Raw genomic sequence first — 27,868 nt, 5'->3', positions numbered from 1 at the left:
TAGCGGAAGTGACGCCAGGCGTACCGGAAGTCCCTCCAGCCGCGGTGTTGTGCTGTGGGGAAGGGAGACGGATTTGTAAACCCCGGAGCGAGGTACTGCCTACCCGAGGCCGCTGCTGTGCGGAGACCCCGGGGGAGACCACCGTCACCATGTCTGACCAGGTACTGGCCTGGGAGCCATCCGATGGCGGTGGCCGAGGCCTTACTCTGCACGTCCGCCAGCCACTCGGCTGGGGCCCGGGATGGAGGCGCGGGGGAGGGGAGCGCGGAATGGGGGAGGGGGCGGCCGGTGGGGACTGGGCTGGCGAGGGAGGGGAGTGGAGTAGAACCGGAGACGCCCGGGCCTGCCGCGGGCCTTCGGGAGCCGCCCTGCCCCTCTCCTGGCTGGCTCATCACCCCCTATGCCCCAGCGCCTCTGGTCGCGGCCTCAAGTCGTCTCCCTTCTTTCTGCGGGGCCGACCAGGTGCAGAGCCCAGCTTCTACTTTCCCGAGAGGGTCCGTGGGGAACCCGTGTGCCTGCCTCTTCAGAGGACCCATTGCAGAAGCAGGGCCCTAGGCCCCAGTTATGTAACGGGAGAGAATACCTGCCCCGGAGCCTCCGTGGCCCTGAAAAGCGGGTGGACTCCACTTTTGGGTTCTTAGTCTTTAGATAGTCTTGGAGTGGGGACGTGGGGGCGGGGGGGAGGGAGACATTGTCTGGTGTTGCTGGGAGCCTGGAAAGCTCTGCCTTCCGTTCGGATTGCAGCTGGGGCCGGGCTGCCTCTGCTCTGCTCTGCTCTGAGTCCTTTTCCGTGTGGGTGTGCAGAGCTGTCGCCTCTTTCTTGTACTTTCCCATTTCTTACTCGGGATTGGTTCAGTAGCTCTCCAGTTGTAAGAGAGAACTCAGAATAATCAAGAAACAAAGTAGAACAAAACTGCTAGAGCAACAGAAAGCGTTTCATCTGGGCGTTAACATGAAGATGACTGATACCTTTGAGGAAAAGGATAGGAAAACTTCGTGTATGTAGAGCAGAAGCAGAACATTTGCAGAAAGCTTCTAGTTATAGCAGAGTGCTGCATCTGAATGTTAATGTCAAGAATTTACTTGGGATTTGCACTCAATCAGGAGTGTTCGATTCTACGTGGTAAGCTTTTTTTCCTCCTTTTCTAGTTAACCATGTTTATGGCTAGTTTTTTACTTTATAGGTTTTTTGTCTGGACTTTGTTTTGTTTGCTCAGACGACTTTGACTTTTTAAAGTATTTTTGGACCTTTTGCTTGTTTAGTGATAGTTATCTAGAAAACTGTTTCTCATTCAACCCCATAATGTACTTGAACTTTTAAATTTAACACACTTATTCCCTTGGCTTTTAACCCAGTTCAGTTTTGTACCACTTGGTGAGAGCAAGTGAGGCTTTTGTGGATTTGTACTGTTGCGCAAAATGTACATTTATATTTTTAAGGTTAAACCATAATCTAGATTCGTTTTGGGTGGATCTTCTTACTAACAGTCTAGATTAATTCCCAAATTGGTATGGGAATGGCATTATAACTGTCTCCCTAGATAGTTGTTTACTTGGTTACCAGGGAGGAAAGAACAGGTGTAAATGCTTAATTTCATCAGCCTTTTATTTTGATGCTCAGAAGTGGCTAGGAAGCCTGTTGAAATTTACTATAGTCTGATAAAAGAGCAGTGTACAGAAGGGATTATACAGTAAATTGTAGAATTTATTGCTCCAGTTTGAATTCCAGTCATTTAAAAGAGACTTGAAGGAAGAAATAAAGGACCTAGGCCACTAACAGGTGCCTCTAGGCCAGAGGTTGTTTAGATTCTTTTCAGGGGGTCCTTGAGGCCAAAACAGTTTTCACGATAATACTAGGACATTGTCTTTTCCACTGTCATTCTTTCATGAGTGTTCAGTGGAGTTTTCTAGAGATTGACATGACCTGGTATATCACAACAGATTGAAATGTATCAGTAGAAGCAGATGTGGAAATCCAGCTGCTGTTAAGCCAGACACTGAAGAGATTTGCAAAAATGCAAAAAAGTGCCACTTTTCTTACTAGTTTTGTTTTGAAAAATATGTATTTTTTAAGATTGATGCTTCATTGCTACTTTCAAGAAATTGTGATTTATATACACAGTACCATTTAATGAGGGTATCATCATATCCTTACCAGTGTTTCATATTCCAAAAAATAGAATATTTTTCGGGACTTCCCTGGTGGTGCAGTGGTTGAGAATCTGCCTGACAGTGCAGGGGACATGGGTTCAATCCCTGGTCTAGGAAGATCCCACATGCCATGGAGCAACTTAGCCTGTGTGCCACAACTACTGAGCCTGTGCTCTAGAGCCCGCGAGCCACAACTCCTGAGCCTGTGTGCCACAACTACTGAAACCCACGTGCCTGGAGCCCATGCTCCGCCACAAGAGAAGCCACTGCAGTGAGAAGCCCGTGCACTGCAACCAAGAGTAAGCCCTGCTCGCCGCAACTAGAGAAAGCCCATGCGCAGCAACGAAGACAAAACGCAGCCAAAAAAAAAAAGTTTTTTTTCATAAATAGCAACATGAAAAATATTTTTAATAAAAGTACATTATTTGCTAATATATATTGGGTTTATTATCTTAAAATGAATTAATATGTATATAAAACCTTTCTCAGTTTCAGTGTCTAATACTGCAAACCTCAATAGATATAACCAACCTAACAAAAGCTTTATGGGGTTCTAAATAATTTTTAAGAGTGTAAAAGAGTCCTGTGACCATAAAGTATGAGCACTGTTGCTCTAGGCTGATTGACCAACATCATTGTTAATAATAATCGGGACCCAGTATAATTTTAGTGTTGGGATGCTAAGGATTTAAAGAGATAAGAAGCTGAACTCTTACCCTGATGAGGCTTATGAGTGAGAGTAAGAATCCCAAGTTACTGCTGTGCCATATCAGCAGCATGAGACTGAACCACTGTCCCCAAAAGACAATATAAACCAGGTTGTTTTGGAACGATGTATTTTCTAAGGCATCTCTCAGAAGGTTATTGTCTGTGCTAAGATATTGGAATTGAGTAATAATTTCAAGTTAAAATAGGTGGACATTAAAGTCACACAAGACTTGAATTGCTGGGTTCTCCATTGACTAATGAAAAATGATTATTTTTGGAATTTGAATGAAATCATTTCTTATAATTCTAACAATGCCATCATTATCCAGTGTACCATTATTGAATAATCCTCTAATACAGGTTCTAAACCTGAGGATCATGAATCCTAAGGGCTGAAAATCCACTGAAATTGTATGGAAATTGTATGAAGTTATATTTGTGCATGTGTATTTTTTTAGGGAGAAAGGATCCATAGCTTTCATAAGGGGTACGTGATCCCTCAAAAAAGGTGAAGGACTAGCCTTTAACCAATAATAGAGACCTGATTGGGTGCTCACTTTTAGCCTAATTTCACGTTGCAGCAAAACTGAGCACTTATGTAGAACAAGAAGTTTAATATCAAACTGGTAAGGGTAATTTGTACAAATATTTTTCCTTCCTCCTTCCTTACATTCACATTTATAGTGTTTCTTTTTCATATTAGAATCATGAAAGGCAGCATGGACTTCACCTCTTCAATTCAGGTCTGTTAATTTGTAATAATTGGATGACTGATTTGCTTCAAATGCTGACTGAATCTGTTGTAGTAGTTTTACTCGGTCCATCCCCACCTCAGAGAGAGGGCTGGCAGAGAGGGAGAGAGATAGAGATATTGATTGAATGATCTCCTTTTATCTTTAGCCAAGGATTTTGAAGCATTATGTAATTCTGGTTATCTGTTGGTACCTGACAGACTACTTCAAAATGTAATGGCTTAAAGCAACAGTCTTGTTTTGCCCATAAATCTGCAATTTGGGCAGGGCTCTGTGGGTTGGGCTCATCACTGCTCCTTGATGTGTGGGGCCTCTGCTGGGATTACTCACATGACTGTGGGCTGTAACAGATGGGTTCTTCATATAGTCTCAAGGCCTCTGTGAGTGCCCTCATCATGTATTCTCTTGAGCATGGGGACCCCAGGATATTCAGACTTACCGCAGCTCAGGGCTCACAAGAGAGTGTTCTAGAGAACCTTGGGTGGAAACCCCAAGCCTCCTAGAACCTAACTTTGGAAGCCACTTCTGCATTCTGTTGGTCAGGCAAATCACTAAGTCCAGCCCAAATTAGGGGAAAGGCATTTATTTTTATTGAGATATACGTGACATATAACATATTAGTTTCAGGTGTACAACATAGTGATTCAGTATTTGTATATATTGTGAAATGATCACCACAATAGGTCTAGTTAACATCCATCACCACAATGGTTACAAATGTTCTTTTTTTGTTTGATTTTGAATTTTATTTAATTTTTTATACAGCAGGTTCTTATTAGTTATCTATTTAGACATATTAGTGTATATATTGTCAATCCCAATCTCCCAGTTACAAATTTTTCTTGTGATAAGAACTTTTAAGATCTACTGTCAGCAACTTTCAAATATACAATACAGTATTATTAACTATGGTCACCAAGGGAAAGGCATCTAAACTCCATTTCCTTTTTTTTTTTTTTGCGGTACACGGGCCTCTCTTTGTTGTGGCCTCTCCCCTTGCGGAGCACAGGCTCCGGATGCGCAGGCTCAGCGGCCATGGCTCACGGGCCCAGCCGCTCCGCAGCATGTGGGATCTTCCCGGACCGGGGCACGAACCCGTGTCCCTTGCATCGGCAGGCAGACTCTCAACCACTGCGCCACCAGGGAAGCCCTAAACTCCATTTCTTAATAGGAAGAGTAACAAAGAATTTGCAGTTATCCTTAATCTACCACATTAATTGTATTTCTTTTGTTAGGATAGCGTTATTCCCTGCAGCATTCTTTATATCTCTCTGTTGTTGTTGTTTGCTGATCTTTCTGTTAGCTTGAGATAGCAGAAGAATATGATAAACTAGGTGTATATTAAAGTTCATAATTACGTATACTATTTATGTCATAGAATAAGTATTAGCATACTTATAAGTATGTTAAGAATAAGTATTAACATACATAGCCGCATACTGTAGCTATGACTTGAGCATTTAGTTAGTGATACATACATTAAACATTCCATGCCCCAGGAGAGGAATGATGGATTCTGTCTTCTCTCTGACAGATCTATGAAGTGCTGCTAGTAAATGTTGATTATAATAAAACATTTCAAATAAAATGTTACCTGAATATTATTTAATAGTATTTTAAAAACTGAGTATGATTATTATGTTAGAGTACTCATGAGGGGGGCTTCCCTGGTGGCGCAGTGGTTAAGAATCCACCTGCCAATGCAGGAGACACAGGTTTGAGCCCTGGTCCGGGAAGATCCCACATGCTGTGGAGCAACTAAGCCCGTGCGCCACAACTAACGAGCCTGCGCTCTAGAGCCTGCACGCCACAACAACTGAGCCCGTGTGCTACAACTACTTGTTGCGGAGCACGGGCGCCTAGAGAAGCCCGCGCACCACAACAAAGAGTAGCCCCCGCTCGCCGCAACTAGAGAAAGCCTGCGCACAGCAACGAAGACCAACGCGGCCAAAAATAAATAAATTAAATAAATTAATTTTAAAAAAAAGTACTCATGAGGGTTAGTGGAGTAGTTCAGATTTCAAAACTGTAAAGCAGTTGTCAAATATGTATTGACACTCATTAGCCCCCCATACCAGTTAGAATGTTTCTATTATAGGTTATATATTTAGTGTTGTAATCATTTATTTAAGTGCCTTTCTCCATTTTACTGTTTGCTTTCCAGGGTCAGGAATCAGGCTTTATTCACCCTTTTTTTCTGAAGTGCCTAGCAGAGTGACTGAATACTTAGTGAAAGTTTTAAAAGGAATGAGTGGTCAGATTCATTCACTTAACAAGTATTTATTGATGTTCCAGGCAGCATTCTAGGCCCTAGAATTGAAAGGTTGCCTCAAAAACGTGAAGCAGCAGGTATCTTTCTCCTCCTCTTTCAATTCCCATGATGTTTTGTTATTGAGGAAGGCTTGGTTGTCATGCAGTAGTTTTCCTTTTACGATGTGTTTGCATACCTTCTCCATCTTTAGTTCTATTAGCAATAGACCTAGGAACTTTATCTCCAAAATTGAATCATTTGCTTCTTCCAGGACATTGGGATATTATCCATTGCTATGGATAATAATAATCCTGTGCTGCTTGTGGGATCTTAGTTCAGTTCCCCGACCAGGGATTGAACCTGGGCCCAGGCAGTGAAAGCACTGAGTCCTAACCACTGGACCACCAGGGAATTCCCATTTTCTCTAAGTCATGTTTGGTATCCCATTTTGGAATGTATTAAAATTGTGTGTGTGTGTGTGTGTGTGTGTGTGTGTGTTTTGTAGATTATTCTCTGATATTCTACTTTTAAAAAGTCATGTGGGTAAGGCCACACAGATCCTATTATTGAGTACCTTAGTCTTATGGTTTAAAATTTGGAATTCCTGCAACATGACTTAAGTTTATTTAAAGATATGTTGTATTTGTTATACTTTTATATTTTGACCATTCTTTTTGCATTTGATTGCTTTTACTGAGCTATTGAGAATCTGAAGGAAAAGACCTGAAGGAAGAAAGGGTGGAGTTCTATTTGCTGGACCTGCTGTTCTCAGTAGCCAGGGTCAGATATTTTTAAAGGTTTTACTGAAGATAAATATATATATATGAAAGAGTGTACATAAATGTACAGTTTGCTGAATTTTCACAAACTGGTCACATCCATGCAGCCAGCACCCAGATTAAGAACGACTGTCCAGGGCTTCCCTGGTGGCGCAGTGGTTAAGAATCCACCTGCCAATGCAGGGGACACGGGTTCGAGCCCTGGTCCGGGAAGATCCCACATGCTGCAGAGCAACTAAGCCCGTGCGCCACAACTACTGAGCCTGTGCTCTAGAGCCCGTGAGCCGCAACTACTGAGCATGTGTGCCACAGCTACTGAACCCACATTCCACAACTACTGAAGCCTGTGCACCTAGAGCCTGTGCTCCGCAACAAGAGAAGCCACTGCAGTGAGAAGCCCGTGCACCACAACGAAGAGTAGCCTCCGCTCACTGCAACTAGAGAAAGCTCGCACGCGGCAATGAAGACCCAACGCAGCCAAAAATAATAATAATAATTAAAAAAATAAGTAAATTTATTTTTTAAAAAAAGAAGAATGACTGTCCTGACTACTAACATAGATTAGTTTTGCCTGCTTTTATACATTATAACTTTTTATAAGTGGAATCATACAGTGTGTATATATTTCAGTGTATGGCTTCTTTTGCTCAGCATTGTTTGGAGATTTGTCTATATTATTGTGTATAGTTGTATGTTGTTAAATCCCATTGCTACATTGCATTCCATTGTATGACTATACCACAATTTACTTAACTATTCTGTTTTTGATGCACACTGAGCTGGTTTTCTAAGAGCTGTTTTTTAATATAAGCCAAATGCTACCTATTTAGAGCACCTCCTATGTCAATTTGGATTGCTTTTGGACTAAATAACAGAAAATCTGATATATAGTAGGTTAAACAAGTTTGCAGTTTATTTTTCTAATGAAACAAGAAATTCGGACATAAGTAGTTCAGGGATGGTAAGGCAGCTCCACCATGCCTTCATACTTCTTTCCCCTCTGTCCTTAGCAGGTGTCTTCACTCTGATGCTTGTCTCCTTGCCGGGAAGGTTACTTTGTGTCTTGTTCCAGGCAGGAGAAAGGGATGGAGCAAAGGATAAAAGTATGCCAAAAAGTATGTACCAGCAAAAATTATGTCACCTTCTATCTGCTTGGCCAGCACTGCATCATGTGGCCATAAGAGAAGATTAGAATTTTTTTTCTTTCTTTTTTTTTTTGGCTGGCAAATTTAGGCTTCCCTTTGTAAGGAAGAGGGGGAAATGGATCTTGGATAGGTAATTAACAATGTCTGCCATACCTCTAAATCTGCCTGCTAGTACTTTTGGATACAGTGAAGCCAGTTTGTTCTAGGCTTTGCATAGGTCTGTAGTCTAGCTGCAGAGAGTAGGGTTTATATAACCAGCAGGATTTCCTTTTCTTTTTTTTTAATATAAGTATATATATATATATATTTTAACTTTAAAACATTTATTTTTGGCTGTGTTGGGTCTTCGTTGCTGTGCGTGGGCTTTCTCTAGTTGTGGCGAGCGGGGGCTACTCTTCGTTGCGTGCGGGCTTCTCATTGCGGTGGCTTCTCCTGTTGCAGAGCATGGGCTCTAGGCGCACGGGCTTCAGTAGTTGTGGCACGCAGGCTCAGGAGTTGTGGCTCACAGGCTCTAGAGTGCAGGCTCAGTAGTTGTGGTGCACGGCTTAGTTGCTCTGCGGCATGTGGGATCTTCCCAGACCAGGGATTGAACCCGAGTCCCCTGCATTGGCAGGCAGATTCTTAACCACTGCACCACCAGGGAAGTCCAACCAGTGGGATTTTCAATTATAATTTTTAGTTCCTGAGAAGTTGCCTTTGTTTAGTGTTTAACTGCAATTCTAGGGTTGAATGTAAATTTACGGAAGTCCCAGTGTCTTGACAGCTTGACTTAAACCTTCAAGTTATGGAGCTAAGTCTGGTCAGTTTTATTCCAAATGTCTAGTACTGTCTCATTAAATTTGAACATAGGCAGCATGCACTGAAAAAATATGTGTGTGTGTATTTTTAGAATTGTGGTAAATCCATTGAAGTATGAGGAAGATGATTTTATTGTAATTTGGGGGTCTGTATCTTTAAATAATGGATACAGTTATTAGAATCATCCACATTTTTTTTTTTTTTTTTTTTTTGGCGGTACGCGGGCTTGTCACTGCTGTGGTCTCACCCGTTGCGGAGCACAGGCTCCAGACAGGCAGGCTCAGCGGCCATGGCTCACGGGCGTAGCCGCTCCGCGGCATGTGGGATCTTCCCGGACCGGGGCACGAACCCGTGTCCCCTGCATCGGCAGGCGGACTCTCAACCACTGTGCCAGCAGGGAAGCCCTGAATGTATTTTTAATGAAGTGTTTTATTATGGAAAAATTTATATATAATTGAACGCATATACCCATCTCTTGGCCTATCGTATTTCATTTGCATGACCCCACTCCACTTCATAACATTATTTTGAAACCAACCCAGACATTGTGTCTTTTCATCTGCAAATATTTCAATGTATATCTCTAAAAGAGAAGGACTTTTTCTTTTAACAAAAACCAGGATACTGTTGTCCGACCTTTAAAATTGAACAGGTTTGTTAATGTCATCAAATAAGAGTAAATGTATTCTTTATTTTTAGTTTTCCCCAGAATCTCCCCTCTTTCAGAAGAATGGACAATCCTTGTACAACTGGAAGGGTCAGTGACTGACTGGGGGTAGTTAAGTGTGGTGCTGTTTTCCTGTGATTGAATTGTCAACATACTGATGGCCATAGTGATTTTTAGCAAAGTTCTTGTTCTTTTGACTTTGAAATGGCACAACAAAATCCTTCTGTTGAATTCTGTACCTTTGTAAATGAGGATTGTTGTGTTCTCTGTCCTTTCCTGTCCAGTTCTTCTTTTCAGATCCAGCTATCTTCTATTTCTAAGCTGTTTAATTTATATCTTGGAAAGAAGAGTTGGTAGTGCCTGGTGTCTGATAAATTCCTTTTACTGTTCCAGTTACCATGATTTAATCTCTAGATGACACAGAGGAGAGAATTTAGAGGTTTCCAGTTCCTGTCTTTGATCTTGTACATACGTTTACTTTTCTTTACATTACCAGTTTCTTCTGCTCTGGGGCTGTGTAACCTTTCCAGCCAAATCAACCAGCCCTCTCTGGGATTCTCTTTTCTCTGATGACCTACTGTCCCACACCCAGTGCTGAATGCTTTCACTGTTTGGTGACTAGTGTGCCATACCATTCTGTATTGACTGCTTTTTTACAGGGGAGAGAAGGAAAGTAGGCATACAAAAGACACTAAGATCACTGGAGACAAACTTTGGCCTTTTTTGTCCAAGATCTTCTCATTTTCCAGACTAGCTTGTCAAAGGAAAAGAAAAAAAAGATAGCACATGAAAAGTTGGATGACTGCATTAGGCAAGCATGAGGCTATCAAACAAGTGGGTGTAGATGACATTGCTCTAGTGCTTGAGAGTTGGGAAGAGATCACCAAAATGGAGTGACTAGGGAAAGTGGCAGTTTATTTTTGGAAATTTCAAATCCTAATATTCACATGTTCTTATGAAATTGAAGTGAATTATTTCTTATTCCCAACTGTGAATATAAAATGCTGAAAGGATTTTGTTTGTATTGACTATTGTGTACAGTAGAAGTATGAAGCGTTAGTAAGATTTTGTGGTATGATACAGAAAATAGTGCCGTCAGCTTAATTCAGCCAGCATTAAATAATTGCCTGGTATTTGCCTGACACTACAGAGATTATAAAGATGAAAAACTTGGACCCTTGTAAGGGAAGTCAAGACATACAAAACTGTCACAGAAAATGTTAATTTAACAAGCGTATTGAGTATCTTCAAAATATATACTAAACACTGTGCTTGACCAGAAACACAGAGAAGAGTAAGGCATGCCAATAAGGAACTCAATCTGGTGGGAGACGCAGATATGCAAACATGTTATAATAAGATTAAAGTAAGCAGTATGGGAACATTTAAGAGGGTGATGAGGGAAATCATTTCGTAGGAAGTGATGCTTGAGTGGTCTTGAAAGGCGAATAGGGTAGGAAAGGGCATACCAAGCAGAGGTGATTAATATGTACTGAGATAGTGGAGATAAGGTAGAGGGTGCCGTGTTTAAGGAATTGTAGATCATTGTGGCTGGAGCAAAAGATATTATTAGCAGGAGAAGTAGGAGAACAAGGCTGGATTGCTACGCAGGGACCAGCCCACGGAAGACCAGTGTATGTTGGCTAAGGAGTTTGAACTTAATGCTGAAGATTCTCGGCAGATCAGATTGCATTTTAGAGAAATGTCTCTGGTTGTAGTTGGGAAGAATTAATTGAGGGGAGCTAGACTTGGGACATTTGTTATGCTATTGCAGTAATGCTAATGAGCAACAGTGAGTGCCTGAACTAAGGCAGTGGAATGGAGAATGAGAGTCACTAAGAGATATAATTGTCAGAATGATGAATGATTAAGTGTGAGATTTAAGAGAGGAAGAGTAGCCAAAGATGACTACTAAATTTCTGTTGTGGGCAGCTGAGTGTATGGTAACCATTTATTGTAATTGGGAATCCAGGAGGAATTGTAGGTTTTTTTTATTTTGGTTTTCAGAAAGAGGAGTTAAAGCTAACAGAGGAGTTAGAGATAATGCATTCAGTTTTGGACACTTAAATTGAGGTACCTATGGGGACATCCAAAGTGGAGATAGATGTTCAAGCACTTGAAAAAATGAGTGAAACTCAGAAAAGTTGTCAGGTTGGTGAGGATGGTTGTGAGTCATTAGTATTTGAGAGGTAGTTGGAGTTATGGATCACCCAGAAAGAAGAAGAAAAAGAGGATTAAAGACATGGAACCTAGAGGAGCACCAGCATTTAAGGAAGTGGTCAAGATGAGGAGACAATGGAATGTTGGAGGCCAAAGGTAGAGAGTTTTCAAGGAAGAAGTCATAAGTATCTGTTGGTTAAAGATGAGACTTGAAATTGTCCACTGGGTTTAGCAATAAGGAGTTGAACTGGTAACCTTGGTGAGAGAAGTGTCAAGTGGAATGGTGGGGTATAAACCAGAGTTCAGTGGGTTGAGAGTAAAAGTGGAAACAGCAAATGCTGAGTATTCTCATAAGTTTGAAGAAAAAGATGAGGCTGACTCCTCGAGAAGACAGTAAAGGGGGAGTGTTTTTAAATTGAGAATAAATGCCATAAAGGATATGAATAAATTGCCAGTGGGAGCGTTAAAGGAAAATATTAATCCCAGTTGGAAGGTTGAGGGGTGCCGTGGTTCCTGGAAGAGTTTTTTTTAAATACTGGACTTCAGGTGATGTGTGGGATGGATTTTTGTGAGATGATTTCAAGAGAGGTTGAGAGAGGATATGTATTACAGGTAAAGGACACAAGAACAGCAAAGGGCTGAAGGTGGAAGAATGTTTATAGACATGTTCAGGGAATAGCAAATAGTCCAATTTAACCAAATCCGTGGTTTGTAAAGGAAGTGGAGAGAGAAAAATGAGAATTGAGCTTGGTAATGGAGGAACTGAATGAGGCGCTGAGGAGTTTGGTTCTAGGCCTTAAAGCACCTTTTTGTTAGGGGTAGTTATTACAGTCAGAGAAGCTGTGCTTTAGAAGGAGTTCTGAAGCAGTGTGGACAATGGATTGGAGAAGGGGGAAGAACTCTTTTGTTCTGAGTAGCCTCTGTAGCTACCCTGTCTAGGAAACACTGGAGCAAAATCACTTCCATTATGCTGATGTATTGCTGCTCCGGTTGCCTGGGGATGTTTTTCTCGTTGTGGTAACTCCTGTAAAGCTTCTTAACGCCCCTTCTCTTAGTTAAAGAGGACTCAGGGCTTCTTTGCTCTTTGTTGCCCTTCACTGCGTGGAGTAAGCTGTCCTTGTCCTCTCTAGATATGTAAAGGAAGAAGGAACTGTTTACTCTGAATATAAATTCCTAGAAATGTGGTTGTGAGACTATGTTTGAAGACAGTCTTCTAGTTTTCAGGTGAAATACTGTCTCACTAAAGAAGGTTAATTTGGCCCGCTGCCATAATATGCGGTAGTCAGCAAATGTTGAAAGTACTGCAGAATGGTAAACAGGCAAGGTTTCACACTAATGAAGTCAGTTCTGTTATCTAAGCATTTCCCACGACTCTAGCCTGTATCTTAAATTTAAAAGCTACTTCTAGTTTAATATATTCAATAAAATTTGAATGTTAAAGAGTTTGTTAGTTTTCACTTACTGGCATGAGATAAACAGGTAATGGCCTTGTTACTTTACTTCTGAAATACAGTATAGTTAGTTATATTCTTATCGAGCATGGATTAACAGCTCAAAATTGCTGTGAATCATAAAAAAGCATATATTTAAATAAGTGACTAATATGGTGGCCAAACTAAGGTAAAGTGCATGGGAAAGCTACTTTTTGTTGTTGTTGTTGTTTTAATTAATTAATTAATTTTTGGCTGCATTGGGTCTTCATTGCTGCGCATGGGCTTTCTCTAGTTGCGGTGAGCGGGGACTACTCTTCGTTGTGGTGCGCGGGCTTTTCATTGCGGTGGCTTCTCTTGTTGCGGAGCATGGGCTCTAGGCGCATGGGCTTCAGTAGTTGTGGCTCACGGGCTCTAGAGTGCAGGCGCAGTAGTTGTGGCGCAGGGGCTTAGTTGCTCTGTGGCATGTGGGATATTCCCGGACCAAGGATCAAACCCGTGTCCCCTGTGTTGGCAAGCAAATTCTTAACCACTGCGCCACCAGGGAAGTCCCGGCAAAGCCACTTTTATCACACCATTGACTGAAATTTACCAAGCTACGCCTTTACTAAAAATGGCTTACTTTTCTTAAATACTTCATGGCAAAGTTGTTTTAACTAGTTTATTCTAACTTCATTTTCTTTTCAGTATGCCTTCATTTGAAATTATCTTATTTCTGATATAATTTATAAGAGGATTATACTCTTCTGTCTTCCAATTTTGTCTCCTCTTTCCTTTTACTGCTTACTCTGTTTGGGCTTTTTTCTTATTCCAGTTTAAGTCTCCTAATTTTTTTTTTCAGCCAAGCCTAATCTTTTAAAATCGGATATACTGCTTCAGATAGTCTAAAATAATAGCTGATATAAAACTGATTTGTTTTGACTCAAGACTACATTAGGCCAATACTTTGCTATTTGATTTTCCTTTCTAAGTAGACTTTGCTTATGTTAATATGATTAATTTATGTTTCCTTAGTACAGTTTTGTAATTGGAGTAGTTAACTTCTCCCAGTAGGTTGTGAGAAAATAATCTTGGATTCAACATGTTTGGTTAAGGATTCATGGAGAAGAGCTTCCTATGACTAATAGGAGTTGACTGAAGATAATGGTTTCCAGGTTGTTCCTTTGTGTAGCAGCAATAGCACCACCTGGTAATTAGTTAGAAATGTATATTACAGCCCTACCCCAGACCTACTGAATAAAAAACAGGGTGTGAGGCCCAGCAGTCTTTTAACAAGTACTTTAGGTGATTCTGATGCTCAGTGAAGTTTTAGAACCATTACTATAGGATTATTATAGTAAAAGAGACTTCTTTCTTGATTTTTAGTGATCTTTAGAACTGGTGTTTGAGAGAGTAATTGACTTAGGACCTTTTTTGCTTAATTGGCTGGCAGAGCACAGAAATGCTCGCTCTATTTTCAGGTGCAAATTTCGTACCTTAAGTCAAAGTAATGGGTGAATAATTAAAATAGCATATAGGAACTTTTATCTTTATATGTACTTTTCTTTCAGGAGGCAAAACCTTCAACTGAGGACTTGGGGGATAAGAAGGAAGGAGAATATATTAAACTCAAAGTCATTGGACAGGTGAGTTTCATTATTTTTCTCCTTTGACCCTGGAATGTGTGAATGATTTCTGACACACAGAGAAAATGATTTAACTAAGGCAAGTTATTTAAAAATGGCGATTCATTTACTACATATGCCTCTGTTGGAGGCAGAAGAGGGTGATACTGTTTTCTTAGTTGCTCTGCTAGGCAGATTTAGATCACCTTATTTCTTCGAATAAAACTTTTTTCTTGGTTAGCGTGCTTCGGTGGCAAATGTAGCGACTACTCTTGAGTGATAATGCTAGGGCCCTTAAACCAAAGGGCCTCTCAGGCCTTTTCTTGACCCCTTTCTCTTTCTTGGCACCTTATTTCTACAGACTCTGGCCTGTATCTTATTGACTCTTTTTGAGATGTTAACAGATAATTAAGGTTAGCTGAAAATTATTGGAGGAATGCATCTTCCTAGTTGTTTTTTTTTTTAAGGGACAAAAGAAAGAACTAGTAGACTCTACTCACCATGGAAGTATGAGAGTACCATTTCCCCACATTCTCTGAAACATGGGATATTACCAGTCTTTCAGTTTTGGGCCAGTGTAATAGCTAGACCTTTTATTTTGCATTTCTCTGATTATCAATGAGGTATAATTTTTTTGTCTGTTAAGTTTATATTAATCGTGTGTTCATATCCTTTTCCTATTTTCTGTGATCATCTTATTTTGAAAATTTTTATTAAGATATAATTCAGATACCATAAATTCATCATTTAAAATGTATAATTTAGGTGCTTTAGTATATTCACAAGGCTGTACAACCATTACCATTATTTGATTCCAGAACATTTTCATCACCCCAAAAAAGACACGGTGTATTCAATAGCAGTAACTCCCCATCTTCCTTTCCCCCCAGCCTCTAGTAACCGCTAATTTACTTTACTTTCTGCGTTTATGGATTTGCCTATTTTGGACATTTCATGTAAATGGAATTACATGATTTGTGACCTTTTTGTGTCTGGCTTCTTTTCTTTAGTATAATATTTTCAAGGTTCATTCAAATTGTAGCATGTTTCAGTATTCCACTCCTTTTTATGGCTGAATAACATTTCACTGTACGATATACCGAGTTTGTTATCCATTCATCAGTTAATGGACATTTGGGTTGTTTTCGTATTTTGGCTATTATGAATAATATTGCTATTAACATTCATTGTAAGTTTTGTGTGGATATGTTTGCAGTTCTCTATATATCTAGGAGTGGAGTTGTTGGGTCTAATATAGTAGTAACTTTTTAAAACTTTTTGAGGAGCCTCCAAACTGTTTTCAGTGGTGGCCGCACCATTTTACATTCCCACCAACAATGTATGAAGGTTTGTTATTTTACATTCTAGTTAATACTTGCTGTTGTCTTTTTTTAATAGTCATCCTAGTGAGTGTGAAGTGGTATCTTGTGTTTTTGATTTGCATTTCCCTGATGGTTAATGATGAGTATCTTTTCCTGTTCTTATTGCCCATTTGTACATCTTCTTTGGAGAAATGTCTATTCCGATCTTTTGTCCATTTTTAGATTGGATTACTTGTCTTTATTTTTGAGTTGTAATAAGTCGTCATATATATTTAAGATATTAGATCCTTATCAGATAGATGGTTTGCACATGTTTTCTCCCATCTTTGGGTTGTCTTTTTCACTTTCTGGGTTATGTCCTTTGCAGAAACAGTTTTTAATTTCGATGAATTGAATTTATTTTTTCTTTTGTAGCTATGATTTTAGTGTCATATCTAAGGAACTATTACCCCATCCAGGGTTGCAAAAATTTATACCTATAGAGTCTTCTAAGGTTTTTATGGTTTTAGCTCTTACATTAAGTTTTTTTTTTTTTTTGCGGTACGCGGCCCTCTCACCGCTTCGGCCTCTCTCGCTGTGGGGCACAGGCTCCGGACGCGCAGGCCCAGCGGCCATGGCCCACGGGCCCAGCCGCTCCACGGCACGCGGGACCCTCCCGGACCGGGGCACGAACCCGCGCCCCCTGCATCGGCAGGCGGACTCTCAACCACTGCGCCACCAGGGAATCCCTACATTAAGTTTTTGATCATTTTGAGTACTTTATGAATGATTTTTGTATGAGTTTGAAGGAGAGTCTAACTTCTTTCTTTTGCATGTGGCTATCTATTTGTCCCAGACCATTGATTGAAAAGTCTGTCCTTTTCGCATTGAATTGCTTGACATCTTTGTCAAAATCAATTGACCATAGATATATATGGGTTTACTTCTGGGCTGTCAATTTTATTCCACTGATTTACAGGCATACCTCAGAGACATGCGGGTTTGGTTCCAAACCACTGCAATAAAGCGAATCACATGGATTTTTTGTTTCCCATTGCATATGAAAGTTATGTTTACACTATAATGTAGTTTTAGTGTGCAATAGCATTTTGTCTAAAAAAACCAATGTACATACCTTAGTTAAAAAATGCTTTAGGGCTTGCCTGGTAGCGCAGTGGTTGGGAGTCCGCCTGCCGATGGAGGGAACGCGGGTTCGTGCCCCATTCCGGGAATATCCCACATGCCGCAGAGCGGCTGGGCCCGTGAGCCATGGCCGCTGAGCCTGCACGTCCGGAGCCTGTGCTCCGCGACGGGAGAGGCCACAACAGTGAGAGGCCCGCGTACCGCAAAAAAAAAAAAAAAAAAAAAAAAAAAAAGCTTTATTGCTGAAAAGTGCTAACCATCATCTGAGCCTTCAGTGAGCCTTTTTTTTGCAGGGGTAGGGTTTGAAATATTTAGAGAATTACCAAAATGTGACACAGAGACCTGAAATGAGCAAATGCTATTGGAAAAATGGTGCCAGTAGACCTGCTCAACTCAGGTTTGTCACAGAGCTTCAGTTTGTAAAAAAAACACAGTATCTGCAAAATGCAATAAAGCAGAGTGCAATAAAATGAGGTACGCCTGTGTATGTTTGTCCTATGCCATGGATTACCTTTTTAACAATTACTGATTTGTAGGAATGCTTTATATTTTCTTGATTTTTCTTGTCTGTTATATATGTTGTGAATATTTTCTTCAGGGTCTCTTAACTTTTGTGGTGCTTCTTACTGTATAGATGGTTTATGTTTTTATTAAGTCACATTTATCAATCTCCTTTTTTTTTTTTTTTTTTAGTGGTTTCTGAGTTAAAATCTTGCTTTAAAATAAGGATTTCCCAGTGTCAAGATTAGGGAAAAAGTCTCCCTAAGAAGAACAGAAAATATTAAAAAAATTTTTTTTAATGTTAGCTCTTTAATTCATCTGGAACTGATTTTAGCTTATGGTGTGAGGTATTGCTCTAGAAATTTTGTCTGTTTGTGAAATTATACATAGGACAAGAATTTGTATTTATTTATTTATAAATAAAAAAAAAAATTGGCCACACCTCACAGCATACGGGATCTTAGTTCCCTGACCAGGGGTTGAACCCAGCCCCTGCAGTGAAAGCGCTGAGTCGTAACCACTGGACTGCTAGGGAATTCCGTTTTTTTTTTAAATAATTATAGTTACAGGACTTCCCTGGTGGTGCAGTGGATAAGAATTCGCCTGCCAATCCAGGGGACACGGGTTCAAGCCCTGGTCCAGGAAGATCCCACATGCTGCAGAGCAACTAAGCCCGGGCGCCACAACTACTGAGCCTGTGCTCTAGAGCCCACGAGCCACAACTACTGAGCCCACGTGTCACAACTACTGAAGCCCATGTGCCTAGAGCCGGTGCTCCACAGCAAAGAGAAGCCACCGCGATGAGAAGCCCGCGCACCGCAACGAAGAGTAGCTCCCGCTCGCCGCAACTAGAGGAAGCCTGCACGCAGTAACAAAGACCCAATACAGTCAAAAATAAACAAACAAATAAATAATTAAAAAATTATAGTTACAAACAAAACATGCAACTTACACTAACATGTATTTTTGAATGTGATATGTAATCATTAGGATTGGCTTTGAAATTTTTACAGTATGCAAGTGCCAGTATTTTTTTCTGATGGTTGCCTGGTAGTTTACTTGACAGTCTGGGTAGAAAAAAATTATCTGTGATCCCATATATCAATTTGACTGACTCATTTTACTCATGCAAGAGAAGCCAGACTCTGTGTGGTGACTTTTTATGGCAGGAGTAAGTGTCTGTTATTTTGTGGTCAACGTCCCTTTTGTAGGTTTTACCATCTTCAGTCACACTTCAGTTGTGGGGGTACTTTTTGTTTTGAGTTGCCTTTGGAAGTTTGTGACAGTTCACATTTTCATTTTGAAAACAGAATAGGCATGCAGTTCTGAAGGAATGCATTCTTTCACATACATACTTTCACTTATGCTGCTAATTATAACACCCCAAACAGATTATCTTTATGTTCGTTTTATTAAATTTATTTTGAAATGGGTATATAGCAACTTTGAGGATGATTAGAGTATTTTAATAAACCTGTTAGGAATGCTAAAAAGAATATTTTGGTGGGAAAATATAGGAGACAAGGTATACATTTCTATTTGTAGTATATGTGTAATTAAGTAATTTTGTTTCAAGCAAAGCAAATAGCTTACACAGAGAGTGACTTTTTTCCCTCATATCTCCATAGGACAGCAGTGAGATTCACTTCAAAGTGAAAATGACAACACATCTCAAGAAACTCAAAGAATCATACTGTCAAAGACAGGTTTGTATGTTATAATATTAAATTCAGTGCTTTATATATCATTAATTTTTCTTTCTTGTCAAAAGAAAAGTAATCCTTTGGGACTTCTCTGGCGGTCTAATGGTTAGGACTTTGCGAGAAGAAAGAGATCATCTAGGTGTTAAGATAAGTAAAACAATAAACATTTGTTTCTGTTTTTTTTTTTTTTTTTTGGCCACTCTGCATGAACTGTGGGATCCTACTTCTCCAACCAGGGATCGAACCCGCGCCCTTGGCAGTGAAAGCGCAGAGTCCTAACCACTGGACTGCCAGGGAATTCCCTGTTTCTGTTTTTGATATTAATTGTTATGCTCAGTAAAGTCTTTTAATTGAGGTTCAACTAGCTCACATTTGTTATGTGATGGGAGCTAAAATTGGAAACGAACATGTATTAAGTGCAATATGCTAGTAGGTACTTGGATACATTGTCAATTACTGTTGACAACAACTCTGAAGAAAATTATATGGTCTTTTTACCTCATCTGTAAATGAGGGAGTTGATTATTGAGAAAAAACAGTGCAAAAGTGAAAACTAAACTGATCCAGAATTGAAGGTACTAGGTTTGGGGAGATAATATAACATCAAGTTAGTATAATTTCTACCTTTCTTTTTTATGCTTCAGAGTCTACAGTCTTTAGAAGTTTCTATACTCAGTTCACAGAGGCTTGATAATTTTTTTCTTATATTTGCTGATATACAAGGAATGGGACACTCAGTATATCTGAAGTATGGAATACTTACCCAATAGAGAGAGACTGAATCATCTTTCCATTTTGATTTTATAGACTGGTTTCTATAGAAACTTTTTTGACTCCAACATAAGATATTTCTTTTTTGAAAGATCCTGCAATTAAAATCAAAGAATATTCCACCCTTGTCAGTCATGTTTATTTTTTTATTATTATTATTTTTTTGCGGTAAGCGGGCCTCTCACTGTTGTGGCCTCTCCCGTTGCGGAGCACAGGCTCCGGACGCGCAGGCTCAGCGGCCATGGCTCACGGGCCTAGCTGCTCCGCGGCATGTGGGATCTTCCCAGACCGGGGCACGAACCCGTGTCCCCTGCATCGGCAGGCGGACTCTCAACCACTGCGCCACCAGGGAAGCCCAGTCATGTTTATTTTTAATATAACCCTGGAAATAATTTTTATTTATTTATTTATGTATGTATGTATGTATGTATGTATGTATATGTATGGCTGCTTTGGGTCTTCGATGCTGCATGTGGGCTCTCTCTAGTTGTGGCAAGCAGGGGCTACTCTTCATTGCGGTGTGCAGGCTTCTCTTTGCGGTGGCTCCTCTTGTTGTGGAGCACAGGCTCTAGGCTTGCAGGCTTCAGTAGTTGTGGCTTGTGGGCTCCGGAATGCAGGCTCAGTAGTTGTGGTGCACGGGCTTAGTTGTTCCACATCGTGTGGGATCCTCCTGGACCAGGGATTGAACCCGTGTCCCCTGCATTGGCAGGTGGATTCTTAACCACTGCACCACCAGGGAAGTTCCAACCCTGGAAATAATTTAAAACCAGGGTATTTCCTGGCGGTCCAGTGGTTACGACTTGGCTCTTTCACTGCTCCCAGGTTCAATCCCTGGTCGGGGAACTAAGATCGCAGAAGCGTGGCCAAAGAAAACACAAAAAATAGTTTAAAACCAAATACAGGGTAAGTTTGCAAGGTCTCATATTTAAGTATAGTACATATTGGAAGATAGTTTGAATTTTTTTGGATGTTTTTGGGATAGTATTGTATTTAAACAGTGAAAATCTTAACACATTAGTTATTGAGCAGAACTTTCTAATACTTTTGGACTAAATGATTATTGATTTGTACTTATTAGTGAAGTTATTTCTCTTTAAATGAGGCACCTATTCTCTTTTAGCTATTTTTGTGGAATAAGTGATTAGAAAAATATATTTTAATACCTTTTGTGATATTTATAGTGCTGTAAATGGCCTCACAGGTTTACTGTAGTTTATCTGGCTTGCTACTGTGCTTTACCGAATTTCTATGATTTAATCTGTTTAAAAACCAATTTTGCTTGTACAGTTGGAAGCTAGTGAGGCTGCTCATCCAATATCTGACTTTATCTTTATGTTAGCCTACAGATTTGAGAGGAAACTATATAGAATAGTGGTTAAGAATGCACAGGCTTAGGAGCAGATTTAGCCTTCAGTTCTTGGCTAGCTTGTGTGCCTTCTCCATACCTTAGATTCCCTAGCTGTAAAATGAAGATAACGTGATAATACCTACCTTCCAGGGCTGTTGTGATGAAAATTTATGATTATGTTTATAAAATACTTGGTACAGGGAGTGCCTAGCAAATAGTTGGTACTCAGTAAATGATAATTACGATAGAATTAGCTCTCTAGTTTTATTATGTTCTACATATTCTGGTGAAGCTTTCATACTTGCTTTTTGTGCATCAAAGTACCTGTTATCTCTTCTAAGATTTGTATATTTGTATGTTTTCTACCTTTTTAGGGAGTTCCCATGAATTCACTCAGGTTTCTCTTTGAAGGTCAGAGAATTGCTGATAATCACACTCCAAAAGAAGTGAGTATAATTTCTTCTCTGATTCAAGGCATATTTTTAATTCTGCATTGAATGATTTGGTTCACTGGTACCATTAATCTGTCCTTTTCTTGAATATTCTCTGATTTAACTGGTATATCATTTGTCAAAGAGAAAAATAATCTTTTGGGTTGAACTTCCCTTGTATTGCCTTCAAAAAGTGCCTGTAAAAAGAGAGGAAGAAAGTAGAAAATGAGTACTGAAATTGTCATAAGGCACATACTACGTCTTTTTGAGGATGGACAGATGGTCCTCAAATTTGGCAGATTTCTGGTACATTTTCATGATGATGGTGACCTTCACGGTTCAATTTTGACTTTTGACCCATTTTGAGAACTTAATATAGAAGCTTAGTGTATATTAATATATTTGGCTCTGTCATCTTGGTTTACATTTTTTAATGCTTCTGTGCCTTTATTTGTTTTGTTGTATGTATGGACTGTTTTCTCTGTTTATATACTCCACCCTCTCTATTCCCATCCCCACCGCCACCCCCCAGGCATCTGAAAGTAATAACGTGTGAGAGAGAGAATGTGTGTATTTATATTTATACAGATTCCCCCCCTCCAAATACAAAATAACACTTTTGATATTTCTGATAGTGGGAACAGTGTATGGTTATTATTAGTTTTTTGGTTTAAAAACATTTCAAACTTACAGAATTATGAGACTAGTATAATATTCTCCTTTATAACATTTTTCCTAGATGCACCAGTTATTAACATTGTGCTATGTTTGCTTTTTTGTTCTCTCTGTATATACAGATTATCATTATTGGTGGGCCATTTGATATTGGCCCTTTACCCCTAAATATTTCAGTGTTATTGTTCTCCTAAGAGCCACAGTTAAATTATCTAATTTAAGTGATATTAACCTTGATACAATACTGTAATTGAGTATATAATCAAAATAGTCTGATTTTGCCATCTGTCTCAGTAAGGTCCTTTATAGCTCCCTCCCTTTTTTTTTTTTTTTTAACTTGACCCGGGATCTCATCCAGGATATGCATTCTAACTAGTTATCATGCCTCTTAGCTTTAATGTGGAACAGTTACTCAGTCTTCGTTTTTCATCACACTGACATTTTTAAAAAGAATTCAGGCCAGCTATATTATAGAATGTCCTTCAGTTTGGGTTTGTCTGTTGTTTCCTCATGATTAGATTCAGTTTTGCATTTTTGGTAGGAGTAGCACAGAGTGAAGCTGTGAAATTCCGAGTGCATCATATCAGGAGTTATATGATGTCCATTTGTCCTGCTATGGGTAATATTAACTTTGGTCATGTAGTTAAGATGGTAACTGCCAGATTTTTAATCCATTGTAAAGTTATCATTTTCATTTGTAACTAATAAGTAATTTGTGGGGAGATACTTTGAAACTGTGTGAATAATGACGTTCTTTAGATATTGGCCAGTGGGGACCCCTTCAATTTGGCGTCTTTCCTTTTTGACACCTCTCCATCTCTTTAGAAAGTTTTTATTTTGAAATAATTTTCAATTTACAGAAAAGTTGCAAGAATAGTCCCAAAAACTGTACTCTCTTCCACTTAGATTCACCAGTTTTTAACATTTTGCTACCTATGCTTCATTATTCCCCTCCCCTCATATATAATATATGCGTGTGTATATATATGTATATATCATCCAAACCACTTGGGAGTAGGTTGCATACACCATGCCATTTACTAAATATTTTAGTGTGTATTTCTTAAGAATAAGTATATTCTTTTACATAACCACAGTACTGTTAATAAAATTCAGGACACTTAACACTGTTAGAAAACTTTAGTCTTCAACCTAATTTTGTCATCTGTCCCAATTATGCCTTTTATAATAAATTTTCTCCCTCGTCACAGGATCCAGTTTAGTATCTGCATGTTTTATTTAGGGGTCTCTTTAATTATCTTTAATTTGGAACAGTTCTTCAGCCTATCTTTGTCTTCATGACATTTACATTTTTGAAGAATACAAACCAGGTATTTTCTAAAAAGTCTCTCAATTTGGGCTGTTCTGTTTCCTCATGACCAGATTCGGATTATGTATTTTTGGCTGGAATACTACATAAATGGTGATGTGTCTTTCTCAGGGCGTAATATCTGGAGTATCTGAAGTCCCTTATCATTGAGTTTAACAGTTGTCTTTTTCCTTTACTGTGTAGTTACTATTTTTCCTGTTTTAATTGAGTAATTTGTGGGCACATACTTTGAAACTATGTGACTATCCTTTTTCTCATCAAACTTTTCCCTGTAGGTTTAGTATCTACCCACTTTCTTAAGTACTTCCTTACTGTCTGGCACAAGATATTCCAAACTCATGTTGTATTTTCCCTGTCCTAGCTTGGCATAATCTCTGCAACACAGAAGATATTTAATACATTTTAGTGACACCTCCCTCACTATCATTAAGAGAATTATCTTCTTAGAAGAATAATAATGGGGCAGTGGGAGAGAGTAGGTATTTAGGGAGTGACCTCTTTGTACTGTTGTTTACTCATCTCTGCTAATGTACTACTTTTTTAAAAAATTAATTTATTTATTTTTGGCTGTGTTGGGTCTTCGTTGCTGCACACGGTCTTTAGTTGTGGCGAGCGGGGGCTACTCTTCGTTGCGGTGCATGGGTTTCTCATTGCGGTGGCTCATCTTTGTTGTGGAGCATGGACTCTAGGCATGCAGGCTTCAGTAGTTGTGGCATGCAGGCTCAGTAGTTGTGGCTTGCGGGCTCTAGAGCACAGGTGCAGTAGTTGTGGCGCACGGGCTTAGTTGCTCTGCAGCATGTGGGATCTTCCCGGACCAGGGATTGAACCCATGTCCCCCGCATTGGCAGGCAGATTCTTAACCCCTGTGCCACCAGGGAAGTCCCTCTGCTAATGTACTCCTTAAAGCTGATGGCTTCATATTCTCCATAGTTTGAGGACATGTGGTGCCTTCCTGATTTAAAGGTTCCTTGTAATGTTTGGAATTTTAGTCCTTGCAGTATTTACCAGGCTATATGTGCAATTAAAATTAAAAGTTAATAGCCTCTTTAATTAATAATTATTTTAATATTCATATGTCTATCACAATCAAGATATCCATAATACTAGAGCCAGTTAATCACTTTTAAAAAATTCTAAATCCACTTAAGTCTATGTTTTATTTTTAGATTTCTTAGCATATTTTCATTTTCATATTTTGTAATTCACAATATTGTCACCTATAAAATACTGATCTTGGACTTAACTTTGAAATGTTATTTTTCATTTCTTTTGTGATCCACTATAGTTCATTGGAAACAGTGATAGTTTTTGTTTTCAGTCTGTCTATTACAGTGCTCCTTAACCCTGTCTGCACATCAGAATCAACAGATTTACAGTCCTTTACAAGCCTCACTGAGTGTAACACCTGGGTTTCTATGCCACACCAAGCCCCCTTATGTACTTCTTTATTTTTTATTTTTTATTTTTATTTTTATTTTTATTTTTATTTTATTATTTTTTTTTTTTTTGCGGTAGGCGGGCCTCTCACTGTTGTGGCCTCTCCCCTTGCAGAGCACAGGCTCCGGATGCGCAGGCTCAGCAGCCATGGCTCACGGGCCTAGCCGCTCTGCGGCATGTGGGACCTTCCCAGACCGGGGCACGAACCCGTGTCCCCTGCATCGGCAGGCGGACTCTCAACCACTGCGCCACCAGGGAAGCCCCTTTATTTTTTAAATAAGGAATACTTGTGTTAAAAATAAATACAAGTATTAGAAAACCAAACTACCAAAGTATATAAAATGGAAAATACACTTTAGATATCTCTGCATTCCCATTTCTCAGAGGCAACCATTATTAATAATGTCTTTTAGAAAAAAATTCCAGAATATTTCAATGCATATAAAGCACAGTAAAAAAAAAAAAAAAAAACTTAATTGCCTATACTTTGCTTAATGTTCTGTATAAGGCATTTTAAAGGGTCTTTTTTCTTCTTCTTTTCCTTTCCTTTTCTGTAAGAGTTGAGAAGGGTTGGTCTGAAAAATCTAGCTTATACAATTGGAGGTGTCAAATAAGAGTAGAAGTATAGTAAGTTTTCTTAACATTGAGTGGTTACTATCAAAGAAAATAATAGTTATATGCCAGAAGGAATCGTAGATGACAAAGCAAACCACTTAGAAATTAATCCTTAGGCAGTATTTTTCTAACTAAAACCACATATATTTCAAAGTGAGATCAGGTTTTTTTGAAAGAGATTCTATCAGGTAATTACATCTAGAAGTAAAATGCGTTTTAGAAAATATGCCATCAAACTATTATTTAAACGATTATATACATGTTTCATTAGACTTAAAACTCCCTTAAGGTACTTTTCAGAAACACTTAAATTTTATATGGTGAATAAACTGGGACGTGAACTTGGCTCAGCAAAATAACATGAATGACTTCATAGACATAGTATCAGAGGAAAAGTTATACCTCTCTGTTCTTTAAAACTTGGTTGTTTTGGGCTTCCCTGGTGGCGCAGTGGTTGAGAGTCTGCCTGCCGATGCAGGGGACATGGGTTCGTGCCCCGGTCCGGGAAGATCCCACATGCCGCTGAGCGGCTGGGCCCGTGAGCCATCGCTGCTGGGCCCGTGAGCCATCACTGCTGGGCCTGCGCGTCCAGAACCTGTGCTCTGCAACGGGAGAGGCCACAACAGTGAGAGGGCCGCATACCGCAAAAAAAAAAAAAACTTGGTTGTTTGTTTGTTTTGTTTTGGCTGCGCCATGCAGCATATGGGATCTTAGTTCCCTGACCAGGGATTGAACCCATGCCCCTTCATTGGAAGCACAGAGTCTTAACCACTGGACCACCAGGGAAGTCCCCCTCTCTGTTCTTTAGATGAAAGGAGACAGTATTCTTTTTTTTTTTCAATAAATTCATTTATTTATTTATGGCTGCGTTCGGTCTTCGTTGCCGTGTGCGGGCTTCCTCTAATTGCGGCGAGTGGGTTCCTTGCGGTGCACGGGCTTCTCATTGCAGTGGCTTCTCTTGTTGCGGAGCATGGGCTCTAGGCGTGCGGGCTTCAGTAGTTGTGGTGCGTGGTCTCAGTAGTTGTGGCTCACGGCCTCTAGAGCACAGGCTCAGTAGTCATGGCGCATGGGCTTAGTTGCTCTGTGGCATGTGGGATTTTCCCAGACCAGGGCTCAAACCCGTGTCCCCTGCATTGGCAGGCAGATTCTTAACCACTGTACCACCAGGGAAGCCCGGAAACAGTATTCTTAGAACAGGATAACTATGGATTACTTTTGTATCCTTTTGCACTTTAAAACAGTGGCCACATAATTGCAGCCAATTAACAAAAATAGTACTTTTATATTGTACTACTAACACTTTTCTTTTCTCTTACAGTTGGGAATGGAGGAAGAAGATGTGATTGAAGTTTATCAGGAACAAACAGGGGGTCGTTCAACAATTTAGATATTTTTATTTTTTTCTTTTCCCTTAATCCTTTTTTATTTTTAAAAATAGTTCTTTTGTAATGTGGTGTTCAAAACAGAATTGAAAACTGGCACCCCATCTCTTTAGAACATCTGGTAATTTGAATTCTAGTGCCCATTATTCATTATTGTTTGTTTTCATTGTGCTGATTTTTGGTGATCAAACCTCAGCCCCATTCATATCGCCCTCTCCTTTTTAAAAATTACATGTGTGCACAGAGAGGCCGCCTTTTCCAAGACTGTGCATTTACAGGCTTGTGATAAATAAGATTGACTAATGCGAGTGTTCATAGTGACTTTCCAATTGGCCCTGAAGTTCTAGCATGTGATCGCTTCACTCCTGGACTATGACTTTCAGTGGGAGATGGAAGTTTTTCAGAGAACTGAACTGTGGAAAAATGACCTTTCCTTAACTTGAAGCTACTTTTAAAATCTGAGGGTCTGGACCAAAAGAAGAGGAATATCAGGTTGGAGTCAAGGTGACAGAGGTGGTGAAAATAATGACTAACTCCAAAGATGGCTTCACTGAAGAGAAAGCATTTTAAGATGAAAGAAAAATCTTGTCAGAAGATCCCAGAAAAGTTCTAATTTTCATTAGCAGTTAAAATTATTCATGCAGAAGTGTATACAGCAGAACGCTGCTCTTTTTGACTTTATTTGTACTTTTTGGCCTGGGATATGGGTTTTAAATGGACGTTGTCTGTACCAGCTTCATTAAAATAAACAAAATATTTGTAAAAACCGTACCAATGTTCATTTTA

At 39.6% G+C, this 27,868-nt stretch overlaps 1 protein-coding gene across 1 annotated transcript; it reads left to right on the top strand.

Moving 5' to 3' along the window:
* Positions 1-4: 4 nt before the first annotated feature.
* SUMO1 (small ubiquitin like modifier 1) lies at positions 5-27,853 on the top strand. Its single transcript, XM_081242112.1, has 5 exons — positions 5-161; positions 14,392-14,466; positions 19,019-19,096; positions 21,587-21,658; positions 27,019-27,853. The coding sequence occupies exons 1-5, from the start codon at positions 150-152 to the stop codon at positions 27,085-27,087; spliced, it is 306 nt and encodes a 101-aa protein (XP_081098238.1). The 5' UTR covers positions 5-149; the 3' UTR covers positions 27,088-27,853.
* Positions 27,854-27,868: the final 15 nt, after the last annotated feature.

Source organism: Mesoplodon bidens (assembly GCF_964165515.1).
Source record: "Mesoplodon bidens genome assembly, chromosome: 8".
Taxonomy (NCBI): domain Eukaryota; kingdom Metazoa; phylum Chordata; class Mammalia; order Artiodactyla; family Ziphiidae; genus Mesoplodon; species Mesoplodon bidens.
The sequence above is the reverse complement of the archived record's forward strand: the minus strand, read 5'-3'. Positions and strand labels throughout refer to the sequence as shown.

Coding starts and splice junctions, on each gene's coding strand:
- SUMO1 (XM_081242112.1), top strand. Junction 14,467..19,018: donor AACTCAAAGTCATTGGACAG/GTGAGTTTCATT, acceptor ATATCTCCATAG/GACAGCAGTGAGATTCACTT. Junction 19,097..21,586: donor AATCATACTGTCAAAGACAG/GTTTGTATGTTA, acceptor CTACCTTTTTAG/GGAGTTCCCATGAATTCACT.